This window comes from Aptenodytes patagonicus, chromosome 2, assembly GCF_965638725.1.
Source record: "Aptenodytes patagonicus chromosome 2, bAptPat1.pri.cur, whole genome shotgun sequence".
Lineage (NCBI taxonomy): Eukaryota > Metazoa > Chordata > Aves > Sphenisciformes > Spheniscidae > Aptenodytes > Aptenodytes patagonicus.
In genome coordinates, this window is record NC_134950.1 from 122,552,059 (window position 1) to 122,573,075 (window position 21,017).

The 21,017-nt window shown below is 37.4% G+C and overlaps 1 protein-coding gene across 2 annotated transcripts in view; it reads left to right on the top strand.

Annotated features, from left to right (window-relative positions):
• The window catches only part of LARS2 (leucyl-tRNA synthetase 2, mitochondrial), a 94,752-nt gene that overhangs the window by 27,015 nt on the left and 46,720 nt on the right, over positions 1-21,017 (top strand). For both annotated transcript variants that reach the window (XM_076331031.1, XM_076331030.1), the window contains exons 6-9: positions 157-246; positions 4,435-4,578; positions 17,790-17,897; positions 19,481-19,640. In XM_076331031.1, coding sequence (XP_076187146.1) covers positions 157-246; positions 4,435-4,578; positions 17,790-17,897; positions 19,481-19,640 — 502 coding nt within the window. The remainder of the gene's footprint in view (positions 1-156; positions 247-4,434; positions 4,579-17,789; positions 17,898-19,480; positions 19,641-21,017) is intronic.

The window sequence follows — 21,017 nt, forward strand, 5'->3', positions numbered from 1 at the left end:
GGTGAATATCACTCATGATAAACATTACCCAAAATTGCATTTATGTTTTCTCTGTGGCATGTATTATACACTCCTGAGTTAATTGTTTAAGTTAAAACGCTGTAAGAAAATACTAAGAATAGCTTCAGGAATTTTTATTTTATTTCATTTCTGCAGGAAATAACCACTTGCTTACCAGAGTACTACAAATGGACACAATATCTCTTTCTTAAGCTTTTTGAAGCTGGGATAGTGTATCAAAAAGAGGTAGGTACAAACTTTGACCCTTAATACTTTGCAGGTGCACTAACTCAAGTCACTTATCATGTCAGTGGCACGTTGCTGGATCATCCGTTCACATTCATTAAGTGGATAGGTATTTATTGTGCTCTATTGGTTTTAAATCACTGCAAAATATAATGAATTTTATATATAACTGAATTTGATGTATAGGTAAATTTTATATGTAACTAACTAACGTGAATGGGTATTGTAGCAAGTCAAATCAGAGATGTTTATTGTCAGTGATTTACATTGAAGTGCAGGATCAGAATATAGCTACTATTAGTTTATTTCATGGCCTTAATATAGAATTTTCTAGGTCTTAACTTCCTGCTCATGAAAATATATAAGATAATGTGATCATGAGGAGTCTCTTCAGCAGCAAGATTATTTAACTGTATACCGTTACTGTGATGCTGTCTCAGAACTGATAGGATTGGATAGGATAGTTGGAGATTATGTGCCTAACTGTCCAATTCCTGGACCCTATTTGTGATCTCTGAAATATTACAGAAATATTAGATGCTATATGACTATCACAGCTGTTTTTCTGTTAGAGTACATTAAGAAAATATTGACCTTATAATATTTTGTAAATAATATATATCAGGCTATCCGAAAAGGGAAGGGTTCAGTTAACTTCTTAAGCAGGAGGTGAAACAAGATGTTAAATGAGCATTCCAAAGAACTCTCTGTATAGCCAAGGCAACGCAGTTCCAAAATACCTGAACAGCTGCACCTAAACAAAGCTGCAATTTAGTGAATGTTTCTAACTTAAAATGAAAACTAAGATTTCTTAAATATGCTTTGATGTTTCATTTGTATTCTATAGAAACCAGGAAACCCCATAGAATATAATTAGGGATGTACTCTAATTATTCTCTGAACCCAGAGAAAGGGGTTGACGGTGAAAGGTAGCATTTGGAATGGCAGGGCATTACTGCTACTTCTCCTATTTCCATGGGCAAGATGTATTCAGAGATCTTAAATGACAGCCAGCAAAAAGATTCAATATTTGATATGTCCTAACATGCTGGGTTTGGGGGGGGGGGTGTTTCTTTTTTTTTTCCCCCTGTAATTATTTTCTGAGTTTGTAATAAAAAATTAAACCCCTAGCTTTGCCATAACAAATTTATTTTTATCTGTAAATTTGTTTGCTTGACGAGTGATCCCAGGTGAATCTGAAAAGCACAAGGCTTGCTTGTGCTTGCTGCTTCGTTAGAAGCAGTGATGATACACAAAACAAATTTTGCATGCAGGCTCCCAGTACTGTGGGATCCTGGAGGTATTTGGGTACCAGTGATCGGATCTGCTTCCCTCTTAAGAGTCAAGGATCAGTCTGAGGACGTAAATCAGCATCTGCAGCCTGTAGGGGATGTAATCTCTGGTGGATATAAACCAGTTGCTTTTTGGCAGGAAACCGATGGCAGAGATAGCCCATAACCCTGGATCCCTTCAAACAGTCATATATACTTAAAGCATATATTTATCCCATGTCTTCCTCCTACCTGCAATATATGTTAGGCAGTACTTTTGCACAGCTTGAAGTCTCCTGTCTTACAATTTCATTTTGGGTACAAGGAGATAATTCATAGCCTTACTGTGGCAATAAGAATAATATACGTAGAGTGTTAGTCTAGTTAACGCTCTGTTCCAGGAGTATGTGTGTCTGGCCAGAAATTACCCTGGTGGGGAGACAGAGACTCAGTATCTCCAGGAGCTGGAATTAGTGAGAATTAAGAATGTCTGTCTGGGTGCTGCAGCATCCATAGAGGGCATCTGTATTCACCGTAGCAAAATCCTCTCTTCTTCCTGCAATACTGATCTAGTCAATGTACTGTAGAGGTTATTGACCTGGCCAGATGTGGGTGTCTTATTTAGCTTGAGATTAATTTCTGCCTAGATTCTATTGATTATTTTGATTAGGTAGCTGTAGACTGTAGTGGAACCATAGACACCAAACCTGGAGATAGATAGTTATGCTATAGCTACCTGAAGTTAGATGAGATGAATCCTATCTTAAACGCATATGGTCTACATTGGTATAGTGAGGAGATGTAAATAATTTGTGGTCCTTACACACTTTTGCACTGTGCTCTCTTTGTGTAGATGACATTTAGTGGCTTCCTGGGACCATAGTTTCAGAGGCTGTCATTGTCAAGAGGTGCAAGTAGGAACTAAGGATTTAATTTAATATCCAGGTCCTGGATATTAGTCAAAAGGCTGTGAGAGATGGAAGGAACAAAATGCAACTCTAAAAATTCACAGAAAAGACCTTTCAGCTACAGATTTCTTATATGCATATTTGCTTTGTTTTGCATGATTTATTTAGATAAATCTTCCGGTTATGAATCATGAGAATATGTTATGCTAAATAATTATATTCATATAGATCAGTTCAGTTACCTTCTAAAATTTTCATCGTAAATTTGATCCAATATCATCAAAACAAAACCAGTGTTTTTTCTCAACTTTGAGTCATAGTCAATTTAATACAAGCATATGCTAATACTGCTTTATGCAACTGGCATTTTATTACTTCTTAATATTATGTGATTTATGTCTCTTTAACTGTTATTTTAACTTTGTAGTGGTGTGGGTTTTTTTCCAGAACTTATAAATTAAAAGATCATTACTTTAGAGCCAACTTCATAATGTGTTGTATCATTACTGAAGAAGTTGTGTGTTCTGAAAGTCTAGTGGGATATATTGATTGCTTTTAATTTCCCACTGAATTTTCAGAAGCCTTTTATAAAAAACAGTGTGGTGTTATTGGTAGGTAACAGATAAAAGGTAGGCAAACTGTAAAAAGTTTAAATTCCAGTGACATACTGAATTCACACAAACTTCATTTGAAAGTGAGTTTGTTTTTATCGAAGAATGACTTTCATTCATTTCATGATAATAAATTTTGTATAAATTGATGTAGGTAATCAGATTTCGTGCATGCACACACCACACACTGATAACAAAACCAGCAACAGTATTCCTAAGGAAGAGGATCCATGCATCTGTCTTTCTGCTGTCCTCACTATAAGATTTGTAAAATGGTTGTGATATTTATTATTTCTAAGAATATGTAGTATATTTAAAACTAAGCAATATCAGTTGTTTGGAAACTGGGGCATTTCAGAAGGTGATCAGTGATAGATAAGATGTAAAGTGAGTAATATGAGGACAGTGATAAATTTTTAGATTGAGGTACTAAGTCCTCCCCATACCCAAAGAATGCATTTGAATTTTTTAAATAATGTTTAATGTATTAGAATGCTATGGAGCTGGAGCTACTGTTTTTCAGTCAGGCTGATTTAACTTTGATTTAGCTCAAATACTAAATAACACTCAAAATAATGGATTACTCTTCTTTATTGCTTTGATTTTTTTTTTCTTTTTCTTTCTGTTCATTTTTTCAAGTTAATGTCTAGCATTGAATACCACTTCTGGAATGACCGTTAGGATTCTTTTGTGGTCAGATCCTTTATGATAAATGATCAGCTAAATTGTTCAACACTGGCTGAGGGGGGTGAGTTTGATTTTTGCTCCCTCCCCAGTATGTTATGTCTGGTATTTCAGTTAGCCCTCAAAAACCAAGGTTTGTAGAGTTGAACACCAACATTTATTTCGCTTTAAATTTTCTTTAATGTATTTGTATTGACAAGGAAAGATGATTCCAAAAGTAATTCACACAGTTGACAGAAGTTATGTGCAGAAGATATCGACTCTTTCACTTGAAATATAGTTGACCACTATGATACTACTTTGTGATTCTGTCCTCTCAAGTTGGAGATCCTTGGTTATTCATCCCCCTCAGTCTGATGCAACGCTTTTGGATTAGTGGTAGACAGCTTTTAAGCATCAGACTATGTAGTTTTCAGTATAGTCAATTGGGACACTTACCTATTTAATATTCAAGTATCAGCCTATCCCACTAGCATGGTCAATCAAGGCAAATGCTGTCAACTGCATTCTTGGGTTTTTTTGAGTTATGAGAAGATGAATATTCAAAACATCTTCAGTTGAGTCCATGTTACTGATTCAAATGGATGTTATAAAAATGTAGAAAACTCAGGGGCCCAAGGAATGTTTCTGGATAATTCTTTTGGTGTCTGAAAAGTAAGATTCTGGTTTTGAAATAGCTGCTGAAAATATTTTTCTTCCTGCAACTTTTTTTAGGCCTTGGTTAATTGGGATCCAGTGGATCAGACTGTTCTAGCTAATGAACAGGTGGATGACAATGGTTGCTCATGGCGTTCAGGAGCAAAAGTGGAACAGAAATACCTCAAACAGTGGTTTATCAAAACTACTGCTTATGCAAAGGTATGAGAATACAGTTTTTGGAAATTATGGTAGCACTTAAAAGAGGTGACTTTTCATCCAGAAATATTCTTCAAGCTGAATGTGGTCTTTTATATATGCATGTTTGTATAATATATATCATAATATACGTGATCTATCCCTGTGTATGTGTGTATATAAAAATTATTATCCCTGAAGTCTTTCTGTTCACATCTTTAAGAATTCTAAGTAATTGGTGTGGGATTAAGTTTTGAAGAAATCAAAAAACATAAACTAGAGCTGAATGAATGAATTCTGCATTCACACATTGTCATCCCATATTTACCATCAAGTGCTTTTCTGCATATTTTGAGTGTACAGCTGTGCAACCTTCTGAACTAGAAACTTGTTCGCCTAGTCAACCTGTTGGACTTATGGGCATGGTATAAGCAATGGAGTACAGCCTGTCACCTAGTGTTCATTTTCACGTGTTGGAACCATAGTTTTTTATGATTAACTGCTCTTTATTGAAGATCATCTAGACCTTCTATTATACTTCATACTCTACTCTGTTTGATTATCTGTAATTTAAAAAATATTTTCAAGTTATTTAAACATCCTTTTTTGTTATGAGCTCAAATTTTGATTGTGATGGGACAGCATAGCTTCCACACCTAGGAATTCTTCAACAAAATTTTTGGCTTTATGCTCTCTGAGATGAAAGTATCGACTTCCTGTTTTGTCTGGGTAAAGTTTTTATTCCATCCAAGTGTTCTGTGTATTGAGACTTCAAGTACAGATTGAGAAAGTTATTCCCAAGAAAATATTAAAAATTCATCTTTGACCCTTTTCCTGAGCTTCAGATTCACGAGACCAAACTTCCACCGTCATCCAGGGAGAAGAAATCCCGGTCTCACTCTAGGTCCATTCATAATAAAGAGAAAAACCTTAGATATCCTGCCTGATGCTTTGATTCCTCATACACAGAGAGGGTACTTGAGATGCATGTTTTCTGATTGTGCTGCCTGTTCTGGCAGTAAGGAGGGAACCTTTGCTATAGCTGAAGGAAAAATGGAGCATGTCTGCACAATCACAAAATGACCACAACATTCCGAGCTTTTTCTTGGTGCTCTTGTCACCAGATTTCATGATCACCTTTGTGATATTTCAGGGTCTGCCCCAACTCACTGTTTCCCTCAGTTTGAGGCTGGAGCTTCACTAGAGTTTCTACCTTTACTGATACATTTTTTGTCTCTTGTCTTTATAGAGGTTGTAGGAAATAATGACTGGTGTTTCTGGGCTGTATCCATGCTTGCACCAAATCACTGCTTACTTATCTCCCTCTAAGAGGGGTGAATCAGCCTTAAATTTGTACTCATAAAGACCAAAAGACAAGACTAAGGAGCTTTTCAGTAACCTTGAAAACACCTTTGGCTTACAGGATTATTACCTCTTGCTCAATATCCATCCTCCTCTAGGGAAGAGGTTTTATCTTTTGTCTTTATAGTCTCTGACCTAAGAAACGTTGTTACATGAAAGGCATCAGCTCTTGGGATGATCACATCTCCCACATGTTATTCTCCAGTAAGTAGGCTCAGCTGATGACAAGAAGGAACTTGTGCGTCCACAGCACCCCCTCATCTTCCCCCCGAAGATGTCACCTCAGGAGACTACCATATCCCCTACCTACATGAAGGGCAAAAGTGCAAACAACCCCTTGTTCTTGAACATCTTAGTGGCATCATGAATGAGAGCTCCTTCTACTTTTCATTTGGGGATGAACATTTATATCAACCTCTACAAAACATTTAAGGATTACTACAGAGGACAGCTGAGTACTCTGCAGATCTCTGTAAAGGTTTCCCAAAATTTTGTTCTGTGCATGACTGATATTCTGTAGGGTCTATGCTAGCTGATACAACCAGGTCGATGAATGATGCCATATTGCTCCCAGCTCAAGTGCTTTGGCAAGCATTGCCTTCATGTGCTCCCACTTCTTGTACAGTGACAGATGCTACCAAGTATCAGCAGGTGGTTTGGATTTTCCTTTTTACTCACCCTCCACTGGCTCCCGTTTTTGTTGCTGGGGTTCTGGCACATTTGAACAGTCTCACTCTGCTTCTTTTGGCAAGGGCTTTAAACATTTGGTTGCAGAGGGGGGAAAAAATTACTTTTTTTTTTTTCCCCCAAACCTTCAAATAAGAACAGCAGATTACCAGGCTCTGCTATTCTAAGTCCAATATCTGATATTAGATGGATTTCATGCTTTGGAAGATTAAAATAAATAAATTCCCTTTTTTGGTACTTAATTTTTTCTTTCAAGTTGCAAGAGGCTGGATAACATAGCATGTTGTGTCTTACTTTCTGAAGAAGACTGTTTTGGCCATACAGCTCTGAATGGCCCATGAACTGCAAGCCACAATTGAAGATTGTCCATCGGAGGGAGACTGTCTCTGAGCTAACATTGGACAAGTACTTCAATCTCTTAGAGACTCTGTGCCCACACTGATATAACCAGGAAGCTTCACAACAGCATTTTGACAGAAGCCAAATTACAGATCTTAAGTGCTACCACTTTGGCTCCTCTTTCTGAATATCTTGACTAATTATCTTCAAAACTCAACTTTGCACACATTTCTTCATTCCTTACAGTAGTCATCTCAGTACTTTTCAAGGAGTGGTAAGAGACATGAGTCCTTCCTTCTAAATCTGTTTCTTTTGTGTACTTTTTCTTTGGATTCAGGCTGTTGACAGTTGATCTGAATCCATATCGTCCTAAATAGCATAGTGTTGAACACCATGGTTACAGCAATCACTCTTCCCAGCCTATTCCTCAAGCCTTCTTCCCCACCTCTTTTCAAAAGCCCTTGCCAGGAGACCAGGCTTTATTGAGACAGAGATGTTCATTTACCTTTATCATTTACAGAGCCTTTCATCTTGGAGCAGAGGGTCCAGATTTTACAGAGCTAGTCCTAATAGGTGTGGAGGATAGAAACATCTCTTTAACTTTAAGAAGCTAAAGATCTTTAATCACTAATACAATTTTAGGATGATAACATTAGTGGTGATAATACCTTTACTTCAGCATCTCTTGATCTTGAAGACACTCATTTCCATAAAGAGATTTTCCTGGCTTACATCATGGACCAAAACCATTACCAGTACAACTTCCTTTTCTTGAAAGTCTTTGCTGTTCAGAGACTTCAGATATTTGTGCTTCCAATGATAAATAAGTACAACAATTAGGTTTTTTTATCCTTACCTGACAGTTTGCCAATGAACATACCTCTCTAGAATAATACCAGGTTCTTTATGGATCTCACTTCCCCTTTTCTTCAGTTGTTTGGGGCTCACCATGAATATGTGTATAGTACCTTCTCTGCAGTTATTTTCAGGCACCTGAAGGCTCAAGATGCTACAGTAGTAGAGAGCATTTTTATCCAAGCTGGGCTTGGATGGTGAAGGTTACTTATGGTACTCCATATGCCAGACTCCTGTAAATGGGAAATCTGAGAGGACAATATAAAGATTATCTATAATGGGACTGGGGATTTCAAATCCATGGTCAACTTTTTTTGCATTAAAAAAAACAATAGAAATAGAACTTCACCCTTCCAGAACTTGTCTGGCCCTGAGGTCTTTATTCCCCATTTCTGAGGCAATTGCCTGTTGAACATCTTTTGTCCAGTTCTGCTTCTTTTGAAGGTGTCCAGAGGGTTAAGGCAAGATGGTGCCAGATTAGAGTGGTCAAAATCATTCTGATCTGAAGACCTACATTTTCTGTCAGTATAGAGTAGCTTTTAGGTCTTTGAGCCGTACTGCCAGAATTCATATCAGAACTCACCTGGCCCTCTATTTCCTGTATCTCACAGCTTGGACAAGTTCATGGGCACAGAACAGATTTATTCCTTCCTTGTGCGAGATGTTCTTACTAGGTTTGGGAAAAGGTAGAGAGCAAAGTGAATCAGGCTTTCAGTGAGTTGTATGGCTAGATTTCTGTTATCCACTGAAGTTTCACTACTTTTTATTTTGAAATTAAAAAATGGGAGGCACTAAGAGATTATCTGATAGTAATTTAATCCTTGCACCTTTTGGGGAAGATTTGTATTTTTTCCCCACTTTGGCTACTTTTAGACTTAGAGGGTTAGTATTCTTTGTGTTCTACTTCTCCCACTCATCTTTCACCAGTGAGACCTTAATCTGTTTTTGGTATCTCATGGGGAAAGCCATTTGATTCTGGTCACCTTTTGCTTGCACCTTCCATGGTGACTATTATTTCTTCGGAAAAGTTTACAGAAATTCAAGACCAAATGTCAGAAAGCTCCACCTTCCTTCCCCTTTTTCTGCAACAAGGCGCTCTGCAAATCTGTTCCCTATTCCTTCCAGAAGTTATCCCTGAGTTTTCTTTAAGTTGACGTAGTGGGAAAACATGTTGAAAAAAAGCTTTATTTCTGGTAAGTAACTCCTTTCCTGTGTGGCTTAGAGGAAAATGTAAGTCTTTATTTCATAATCATGTTTCATAGACAAAGTTCCGTTTAAAATACATTTAATGAATCTGCTATTCTTCATGCAAATTACCAGCTAGCAATAATGGCTGAATATGTATGCGTACAACTTATTTTCTACTTGGAGCATCCACAAATTATTTTGTTGTAACTGTTCAACCTACTTACACTGCATACTGATGATCTTTCTAGTCATCTGTGTTCCTCTTTCACCCATTTATCATTTTATGTTTTCTCCTGTATCTCACAGCCTTAATAAAAATAAATACTAGTAAGGGTAATCTTCATCTGCAATGCTTAAATTACTAGTCAAATAGCAACAAGGAGTTACATGATCAGTAATGGGCTGTGAAATCATCTCATGTGTTACAGGAGTCAGTGTTTCATTCCTACACACACTATTCCTTAGATTTCTGTTGTGTCCAGAGGAATCATCTTCTGTGGATTTGCTTTGATTTCTTTATTGTTACTGCACCAGCTCATTGTCCTTTCTTGAAATAAAAAATGCAAACAAGCAAAGCAGTGTTTGCCCACATGGCAATGATTTTTTTTCAAAGGGCAAAAATACTGACCATGCTTTAAATGCTTAGTAGAAAGCATTTTGGTTACGTAAAGTAATAAAGTAATCATGACCCATTTTTTAAACTGTGAAGTACATATGAAATCGTCTACCAGCTTTTATGGATTTTTTTAAAGAACATTTTAATTGTCATTTTTCTTTTGACAGATTTCTTTGATAAAAGTATAATGCCTTAACTGATGGTATTATTCAAATTGTTGTCTGTGCATTTAAGATGTTTAAGCTAAAACATTTAGTTGTTATGGTTACCCAGTTGAATCTGTAGGCAGATTCATTGGAAAAATCTATCTGTAAATGTTAGTATTTTCTGTGTGTACCTGTAAATTGCTATTATGGCTTTTTATGCACAGTCAACTGAGTCCTCAAATGAGAATCTGTAAGGTTAGTCTTTGCATAGTCCCTGTTCTTCCTAAATTAATTTTGTACAATATTTTTTCATATTTTACTTTTGAAAAATCACCCAAATAACCAGAAAATAATCTTTTTTCCAACAAAATAAAATAGAAACAACTTTGAAACTTCAAGTTTTGCCTTAAATAATCTCCCTTTTTTGCACAGCAATAAGATAGTATATATATATGTTTAATTTAAACACTGAGGAAAGTGACGGGGCCTACAAAATTCTGCCACTCTAATTTACAGTTGCCATACAGATAAGTCGTACTCTTTATTTTTTATTTTTTATAGGTGATTTTTTTTTTGTACAGACATTTAGAGAAATCCTTCTCACATTCTGTGAAGCACGGGAACTTAGATGTTTAGCATGGTGCTAACTCTCTGAAGGGAAAACAACAAAAGATCTACCAAGTCTTCTCCAGCTTTTCTCTGGGTTTGTGCTGCATTTGACAGCCCCTTTGTCTGGCCTGAATAGAATTGGAATTGTTTTACATAATCATGTTTTGCTTGATTTTTTATTTTCTATTTTATTTCTGAGATATTAAGCAGAATGGTAGTGAAATGTAATGAAACTGAAGTACTGCATTTTAGGATGTTAAGAGTCTTGACAGTACTTTGGATTTCATAGCATGAGGTAATGCCTCATCATTGAGAAGAATAGAAATGCTGGCTCTTTAGTTTTTCATGCTTTATGTGTGATTTTTTCACTTCCCACACTTGGGGTCTAGCTCATAGTTGTCTTTTTCCAATAGAATGGGCCTGATAAACCTTGCTTTGAAACTCTTCGTCTTGACTCAGGCTGAGAGCTCTCTCCTGGACAGGCACCAGGAGCACTGTCTCCACAGCTTGCTTAGGCACTTCATTAATAAAAAAATGACACCTGTTTTGTCAGCTTGGCAAGACAGAAAATTGTTTGTGGATATCCAGACCCGGCTGATCTTTTCACCTTAGTTGAAATGCAGCATCTCATTTGATGCTACAGCAGTATAAATTTAAGTTCCTGTTGGCATGAGATTAATCAAAACAGTGAATGCTCAGTACTACTAAAAATTATAACAAATGTTTTACAGAGCTTTTATATTCATGGAATCAATTACTCATTTATCCCAAAGATACGCTTCATTATATTGGAAAGGGAATATATCTTCTCTTTGGTAATTGCTACAGTGAGAACAACTCTGGAGAGCAAATCTGGAGAACGCTGGCTTTACTTTTTGCTTTTGAGGAATCATTTCTTTGCCTCAGTTCTACACAGTCAAACCAGAGGTGTCTGTTGACCATAAATTATATGATAAAGAAAGGGAAAAACTCTGACGGTTCAGACATCTACGAGAAAGAATTTTAAGCACACACAGTATCTGTGTTGTCGCTCCTTTTTAATGTATATTTTCAGTATACTTCACACATGGGAAATAAGAGCCAAGAGTGACCTATGATAGTACAGGCAGAAACTACTGAAGGTGGAAAAAAAAACCCCCAAACCAAGAAGAGATTAAATACCAGCAGAAGCTGTACTGCATAATCACGGTTGGAACTGTGCAATAGAGTGCAAAATAAAACAGTGGGCAGCCTAACTTTAATTTCCTGTACTTTAGTTAATATATTCGGTTGTATTAAATGATTTTGTGTAATCTTTAGTTTGTATTTAGTTACTCTTTTGGGAGCTTGATCAAATAAAGTGAAGAATTTCATTTTAATCCAAACAGATCTTGAATATTTCTTTGACTCTTCCTCAGAAGCAAAGCTTTTTATTTTAATTTTATTTTAATTTAGTAGAAGACAATTTTATTTTGCTAATGAATTGAATGCTTTTGAAATGAAACCTTTTGCTGACCTTTTTATTTTAGTCTTGTTGTTATGTTGCAAATTTGTCAAACTTCATTAAAGTATCTTCTTGAAAAAAAGAGTAAACATTTGGCTTTATAGCTTAATATTTAGATTTTTCACTTTATTTCATTTACTTTCATGGAGGAGTTGAAATCATAGAATCATAGAATAGTTTGGATTGGAAGGGACCTTTAAAGGTCACCTAGTCCAACCCCCCTGCCATAGGCAGGGACATCTTCAACTAGATCAGGTTGCTCAGAGCCCCGTCCAACCTGACCTTGAATGTTTCCAGGGATGGGGCATCCACCACCTCTCGGGGCAACCTGTGCCAGTGTTTCACCACCCTCAGCGTAAAAAATTTCTTCCTTATGTCTAGTCTAAATCTACCCCCCTTTAGTTTAAAGCCATTCTCCCTTGTCCTGTCGCAACAGGCCCTGCTAAAAAGTTTGCCACCATCTTTTTTATAAGCCCCCTTTAAGTACTGATAGGCTGCAATAAGGTCTCCCCGAAGCCTTCTCTTCTCTAGGCTGAACAACCTCAACTCTCTCAGCCTTTCTTCATAGGAGAGGTGTTCCATCCCCCTGATCATTTTCGTGGCCCTCTTCTGGACCCGCTCCAACAGGTCCGTGTCTTTCTTATGCTGAGGGCTCCAGAGCTGGACGCAGTACTCCAGGTGGGGTCTCACCAGAGCAGAGCAGAGCAGAGCAGAGCAGAGCAGAGCAGAGGGGCAGAATCACCTCCCTCGACCTGCTGGCCACGCTGCTTTTGATGCAGCCCAGGATACGATTGGCCTTCTGGGCTGCGAGCTCACGTTGCTGCCTCATGTCCAGCTTTTCATCCACCAGTACCCCCAAGTCCTTCTCATCAGGGCTGCTCTCAATCCCTTCATCCCCCAGCCTGTATTGATACTGGGGGTTGCCCCGACCCAGGTGCAGGACCTTGCACTTGGCCTTGTTAAACCTCATGAGGTTCACACGGGCCCACTTCTTGAGCTTGTCCAGGTCCCCCTGGATGGCATCCCGTCCCTCTGGTGTGTCGACTGCACCACTCAGCTTGGTGTCATCTGCAGACTTGCTGAGGGTGCACTCGATCCCACTGTCTATGTCATTGATGAAGATATTAAACAATACGGACCCCTGCGGGATGCCACTTGTCACCAGTCTCCCTCTGGACATTGAGCCGTTGACCACTACCCTCTGGATGCGACCAGCTAACCAATTCCTCACCCACCGGACAGTCCACCCATCAAGTCCATACCTCTCCAGTTTAGAGAGAAGGATGTTGTGGGGGACCGTGTCAAAGGCCTTACAGAGGTCCAGATAGATGACATCTGTAAGCCCTTCCCATGTCCCCGATGTAGTCACTCCATCATAGAAGGCCACTAGGTTGGTCAGGCAAGACTTGCCCTTGGTGAAGCCGTGCTGGTTGTCTTGAATCACCTCCCTGTCCTCCATGTGCCTTAGCATAGCTTCCAGGAGGATCTGTTCCATGATCTTGCCAGGCACAGAGGTGAGACTGACTGGCCTGTAGTTCCCCGGGTCTTCCTTTCTTCCCTTTTTAAAAATGGGGGTTATGTTTCCCCTTTTCCAGTCAGTGGGAACTTCACCGGACTGCCATGACTTCTCAGATATGATGGATAGTGGCTGAGCAACTCCATCCGCCAGTTCCTTCAGGACCCGCAGATGGATCTCATCGGGTCCCATGGACTTGTGCATCTTCAGGTGCCTCAGATGGTCTCGAACCTGATGTTCTCCCACAGTGGGCAGCTATTCCTTCTCCCAGTCCCCGCCTTTGCCTTCTGTGGCTTGCGCGGTGAGGCTCGAGCACTTGCCGGTGAAGACCGAGGCAAAGAAGTCATTGAGTACCTCCGCCTTCTCCGTGTCCCGGGTAATCAGGTCTCCCGTTTTGTTCCGGAGAGGGCCCACATTTTCCCTCATCTTCCTTTTATCCCTGATGTACCTATAGAATCTTTTCTTGTTGCCCTTGACATCCTTAAATCCTTTTACTAAGTATGAAATTAGTGGCAGGCATTGATCATACTAAAAATTTTAGTTCCTGAAGTCAGAGACTGAATTTTTCAGGTGCTCAGCAGAATCCTCCCTCTTTGAACTACAAGCGGGAGGGAGACTTTGGGAGTTGAGATACTCTTGGGAAATTATAAAGTACTTCTGTTCTTTGATTTTATGTACTATTTCTGTCTGAAGATTGCTAAACTGAAGTTCTGTTTCTCTGTGAATCTTCAACAGACTAAACAGCTGGATATGTGAGATCAGTTTTCCACTTCCAGATGCTTTACTTCTAGTTTCAGACTTGGTCATCGTTGTGTGTGATGAATTTTCATGAAACTCATCTTGATTTTGTGACTCTCTGATCATCTGAACTGGTTGACTTTCATCTTCCAGCTATGCCAGAATTTTCTAGGTGTTCTGAAAGAGTAAAGCAGTCCTGTGAAACATTAGTTTATCCTGAATCTTCAACTTCTTCAGCACTTAGGTCAAACTTTCCTAAAGGTGTAAGAGCCTTGAAGTCATTTTCATCCCCAAATGTAGCTTTGATTTCTTTAGCTTTTTCCCGAGTCTATTTTTAGATCTGAAAGACTGTCAAAATGTATTTATGCTTTACCTTGACTTGTGTTTAATTAAGATAAGAGTCATTTCTCCTGTAATTAGATGTTTGCATTTTAAGTTTTATCGTCTCTTCCTGAGCCATGAAAAATGAAAGTAGAAAGACTCTGCTACCGAATGTTTCCAAGTTTCTCACTATTAGGTCATCATCAGAAATTTGAAAGTGGAATTTATTTGATAAGTTTATTACTCTCTGCTTACTGGATTGTAATGCTGCTGCTGTTCTTTGTCCCTTGCAGAATCCAGCATGGTTTTACTTTTGTTTATTTGCCTATGTGCTGGGAATCTTCTTGTTGATTGTCTTTTCTGTGTTACCTAGTTAACAAACTTGTGGCACAGATGACTAGGAGTTATGTACATGCCCTTAATGGTCAGAATTTTTGTTTAAGGAATCATATCAGTAACTGCAAAATAATAATTGGAGCAGAATTCATGGGACTATTTTAATAGTTCATGTTTTACCAAACATGGCAGTGATTTTAAAAAAGAATGTGGAAAATTCATGGAGTTAATATTTAACTTTTCAAACACTAGCTTATAATAGTCAGGAATTTCTATGCTAGCGTTGGTCAGCTTCAACTCAAGAGTTTCTTATACCCAAACAGGCTACATATAACTTTTAAAAATTAATAATAGTTTTAACATATATTTATAGATTTATGTTTTGCAGGGTGTAGTGCAATTGGATTTGAAAACTAAAAGTTCTTTAAAAGGGTTTCCCTTAAGCAATTTTTAAAAACCTCCTAATTTGCATGGATGAATTTTGAATGTACAATGCATTAATGTGTGTAAGAATTAATGTGCTTTTCTACTTTCCTGTTAGTGAGTATCCTAGGTTAATTTACCATCCAGAAACACTTATTAACATGCTAGAAGTATGCATACTGTGTATTTTTTGCCTCTGTTACACTATGTAAAATGTTTGTTTTACATGTTGTTCATTTTCTACTTCACCTGCTATTCGTAGCCTTGACAAGAAACCAAAGTAGTGTGTTGAGTGTATGAGAATCATAATTCCATATTGAAAATTTTTTAAGGTTTTTTTGGTTGGTTTTTTTTTGTCACGCTATATTACTGTTCATGTGCATATTAAGATGCGAAGGGTTTGTGTTTGCAAACTCTGCTAGGCTGTGTCATCATGCAGAATAAGTTTTGTTATTGTCATTCAGGTGAAGCTAAATTGGCTTTTACTGTATTTAGCTGCATGAAGCAATTGCATTATCAAGAGAAGAATTGGGCTAAGTCAAACTGTAGCCTATAGCTCCTAATAAGGCCAACTAACTAGAGTTAAAATCATTATCACACTGGTATTAAGGATGTAAGTGAAAAACATCCTGCAGTGAAAAAACATCTAGAAAGTTTTGCTGGCAAGCAATTACAGACTGTACAGTTTCAGTAGAGCACATGCACATTTAGCTGCTTCTGCCAGCAAAATGTAATGTAGAATAGGGTGGATATCCAAGCAGGAGAATTTATAAAAATCTGCTAATGTGTCCAGCCAGTTCTGTGTGTATTGGCACAATTCCATTTTTTCTAAAATGCATAAAATTCTTGCAAAGAATGTATCCAAGTATTGTGTATATATATCTCTGTATCTATATATATCTTCAGTTATTCATTATTCTTTGCTAGATATATATGTACACGGATTATTCATGGCAGATAAAGCTCAGTAGTCTCTGGAACACTAAAATGAATGAGAATAATGACACTTTGGAATTATCTGTGATATAGTATACTTGCAATTGTGAGCTACAACTGATTAAAGTTACAGTATGATTAAAAACCTTCCAAAACCTTACCTTTCTTTTATTTATAAATCATCAGAAAATGAATTTGATTTTTAAGGATGTAGAAAGCAATAATAATCCTAAGTGGTGATGTAATATTATGATATATGAAGGACATGCCCTTTGTTGTATTTTGAATGATAGATATACAACAGAGCAATAACTAGAAAGTAATCCTTATAATGTCTTTTATGCATCTCACTCTGAAAATATTTAAGAATGTAGTTAAAGCACATCAGTTGAAAAAGAATGAGTTGTATATTCACTAATTATCTAACTACCCACTATTTAATTTGAGCAGCATGTAATAGCCACTGTCCATCCTTGCAGGTTGTTAGCAATTAATGAGATAATAAAGAGCTTGCACATTTGACGTTGGGAGTCACAGCTGAAGGAAAAATTATTCAACACGTTGCCTTATTCTTAGATTTTAGCTGTAATTGTTCAGCATATCCACCATCTGTCTGAGTGACTCATGCCTCTGGCTGTACTTCTGCCAAAGTAAAGATTTTGGACAGTCATGGAGTATTCATAACACAAATGTGAAGTGTTATGAAGTGAAAAATGAGATGAGCTTTGAGTTATCCATCCCTTTGTACATCTTCTCCTTTACTTTTTTATAGATTCCTTTTATTAAAAACATACTGTTCAAATGGTTTAGGCAAATATTAGTTAGCTTGGAATAGTCTGTTATGCTTCCATGCCACACATCAGAAAGCACATAAATATATGGATATATCTCTTGCTGAGTATAAATATACATAGAAGGTACAGGTTGGCTGTTGGACATTATGGCTAATGAAGGAGCCAACACTTAATTTCTTCTCTGCTGCGTAATATATTATACTATTATTATACTATTATTATATTATTATATATATTTTGAATTTAATATGAGCCCTTATTATTATGATTTGGGTTTTGGGGTTTTTTTACAGGATGATATTACCTAAAGATCCCACTCAATTTTACAGCCTGTTGTGCTTCATAAAATACCAATATGAAATATGAAAAATAGATAGGCAGCTGGAAACTCTATTTGGCCATTTTAAGTCAGAGCTTGAAAACTTTAGGACATATAAATGTCTTTTTTCTGACTGCCATCTCCAGGCTATTGTCTAGAACAACTAATCCAAATGCAGGCTTCATACCTGCAAGCACATCTCTTATGTGTCAGTAGTTGTGATCAGCTCATTACGTCACTTACACTTCCCACAATTTACACCCATTGGGAATATTTTCTGTGTTTTCATCTAAGAGTTTTGTTCTGTGTTTAAGGTTTAGTCCATTCAAAAGGAAGGCCTCTTTTAACAACAATAGGATCTCTGTTGGATACGTCATACCTCTGGCTTGTGCTGTGTTAATTCTGTTCTCAAAAAGATTAATTTGGGGCAGCAGCAATATAAAAACACCTCTTCCTATGTTTTTACCAGCACCTTATCATTTTGCTGTTAGTTATAATTAAACCCATAGCCTTAATTTGTATGCTTACAAAAGCTGAATGTTCTAATTCTTTCTTTTATTGCATCAGGCTATGTTTGATGCTTTGTCCGATCTCCCTGAGTGGTATGGTATAAAAGAAATGCAAGCAAATTGGATAGGTGACTGTGTTGGATGCTCTCTTGACTTCTTGCTAAAGGTAAGTCAGAAATGTCAATGCTGCTATCTTGGCTGGGCTAACCACAACCCCTTAAATGCATGATGGGAATGGATTTTCAGATCTAAAAAGCTTGAAACCTGCTAAAGGAGATTATTATATGTTCATGCCCAGACCAGCACAGATCCCGAAGAACACCACTTGCAGGTTGAAGAGATACTCCCTGCTGTCCTCCTTAGGAAAGGGTTTGTGTGTTCAAGTGCAACATCGGATGCAAATTGGCTGTGTGTATTTGTGCCAAAATACATGCCAGCTAATAAGCATTCCTGAAAGCCAGGACATTTAAGGAAGCAGTACCAAGAGGCAGTATCAAGTGGCACTGCACAAATCAGCTGGGATCTAGCTGGACTTTAGCTCCGCTCTGCACAGCACCTTCTCTGTCAGACCCAAGCTGACCTCAGGCAAGCCACTTTATTGACGTTTGTCCATTATTTCATTTATTACATACGGTAATTAAAATAATGAAAACTAGACAATTAGGTAGTGATGGAGCTACAGAGAAGTCTGGATAGAAAGAAAGGAGAGGAAGGAAAGAGAAACCTTAAGAGAATTATAATTATCTACAGAAAAATGGTAAAATCTGAAGTCCTTCTGAAGAGATGCAAAAGGCTTTTTGAATATGATAGTGGCAAAAGAGATTTTCAGAGAGCCTGATGGAATTTCAGCCCTTGGGCTTCAGAGCTTTATTGTGCTCATTTACTCTGGTCTAACATTTTAAAAGTGACTTCTTATTTTAAAATACTGAATTTTTGGGAACCTCAAATTGAGACAGCTTAAACTTTCTTAATACCTCTGAATTTCACACTGCTAGAAGGTGCATTTTTGTATTTTAAGTTGTTTTTGTCAATTGTTTCTGAAAATATATATCAATACCTGTTGTAGAAAAATCTCCTTATAAGACCCGCATACACTCCACAGTTAACTGACCTAAAATATAAAGCCTGTTGAAAGTGCTGGGTGATAATTCTTAAGCAGTCTTAAGTTTATTACTCTCATTTTATGTCCAGTTGTTTTAATGTTGTGCCACCTTTTATTATTTTATTCCTGTATATAAGTTGCAGCATTGACTTCATCAGAGAAGTGTGGTGGAAAGCCTTGTAGCTGAGAAAATCTTAAATTCTCTTTAGTTTTCAGAGGTAACGTCTCATTTCCATTTCTTGGAAGCAGGGCATGCATATTAAAAGGGAATAGAAGGATTCCAGGTTACTTAACCAGGGATTGAATCTAGTTCAGTAGCACAGTCACAGAATCACAGAATGGTTTGGGTTGGACATTGTAGTATTACAAATTATTTTAGAATGTAAATATTTTTATATATATTTGGATAAACTGAGGCAAGATTGTAAAGCAACTTTCTTAAGGTCTTAAAAGTAGATTTTGTCAAGATTTGATTCTGGAAACTCCCCATAGTGGGAATCCATCTGGCTTTGATATTCAGAATTTTATATTTCTACAGCATGATGTATATCTCTTAGTTGCATAAAAAGGAAGGGGAATCTAAAACCACTGCACTTCCAATGGAGAAAAAAATAAATTAATCGGGGATATTTTCTGCTCTTTTCCAGGTTAATGGTAAAGTAACAGAAGAGAAGCTAGCAGCTTACACCTATACGCCTGAAGCCATTTATGGAGCTTCCCATTTATATATCTTACCAACTCACAGACTCCTGCATGGGAATAGCAGTCTCAAGGAAGTCTTTCAGAGGGAGTTCATCCCAGGGAAAGGTGATATTTTTCTCATACTGCGTTTTGTTGTAGAAGAGTACCAATTTTAGAGAATGATCTTCAGAGAATGTGTGTTAAGCTGAGCATGAGCTGTTCCTGTCGAGAGGGAACAGGTCTTTTGATTCTTTGTGTATGTCAAACAGTGTCACATCAGCCTGTCCTGGCTTCAGATACAGTAACAGCAGCTATTGTTAGAATTCTTCCTTTTGTAATGGCCGTAAAACTTCATCGTATATAAAAGCAATGGAACAGATTCTTGTTTCCTCACGTACCAGAAGTGAATAGTCCAACTCTGACTATATCAGCCCATTGGAAAATCTCGTGGCTATATGGATATGGTAATTTGTCGTTAGCACAAAGACAGCAGAACCAACTCTTGCACCAGCGATGATCTCTTCCTGTCATAGGGAATATAAAGAGGGCAAGAGATCATTAACACATAGCAAAGTGGATCATTGATAGATAGCAAAACAATACTCTGCTGTGCAGATCCTTAGTTCATACAAGATTCTAATGGAGTAAATTCAGAGTAGCCCTATGGCAGGTCCTGACTTATACAGAGGATACAAATAAGAGGTAATTCTTTAATTGGTGTTGACTGGTTTCCTGAAGGCTCCTACCACCAATTCGGCCTTTGTTTAGCATCCCTGGCCTACTATTTTTTTGTTGTTTGGAAAACCTGAAAATTGTAAGAGTAAATACAAAGTATACCGAATATTTTTTGTTTCCACTTCAGGCTGGTGTTCAATATTTACTTTTTACTCACTGGTAAACATGTGGCTTCATTGTCTGTATAACATCTGATGTCAGCAGCAATGAAGCAGGAATCTTGTGGGAAATTGTGATGGTTGAACAGAACCTGCTTTATTTTTGAGTGCTTCATTTCTATAACCTTAATAAAGTTTGCTTGCTAGCAGAAAAAAATGGAGTCTGAATGTGTTGAGTATGTAGAGCCCTTGTCTCAGAACTGAGCAAAGCTTGGAGAATTTTTATTAAGGAACAAAGGAAGACATTTGCTGTTCTTACAATTCAGCCAAATTAAAGCACTAACCCCAGAAACGCACGTCCACATGTACGTGCCTGTATCTTTGTTGGATCTTGTGCTTTAAGCCAAACACACAGGTGCAAAACTTATTTTTTATAAGGACTACAATATATTTTTAATACTGTTTTTATGTGAAAATACTTGAAAGGCTTTTTTTGTGTCTGTTAACAATAAACTAAAATAAGAAACTCTCATCTGGAATAATGACAGCCATAAGACCTTGAAAAAGAGGCTTTAAAGTGGACACAATTCCAGAATCGTAACTCTGCTATTGTTGTGTGCTTCTGCTAGTCATAAATACACTTGTATGCATTCTTCAGTTGAAATTGGCT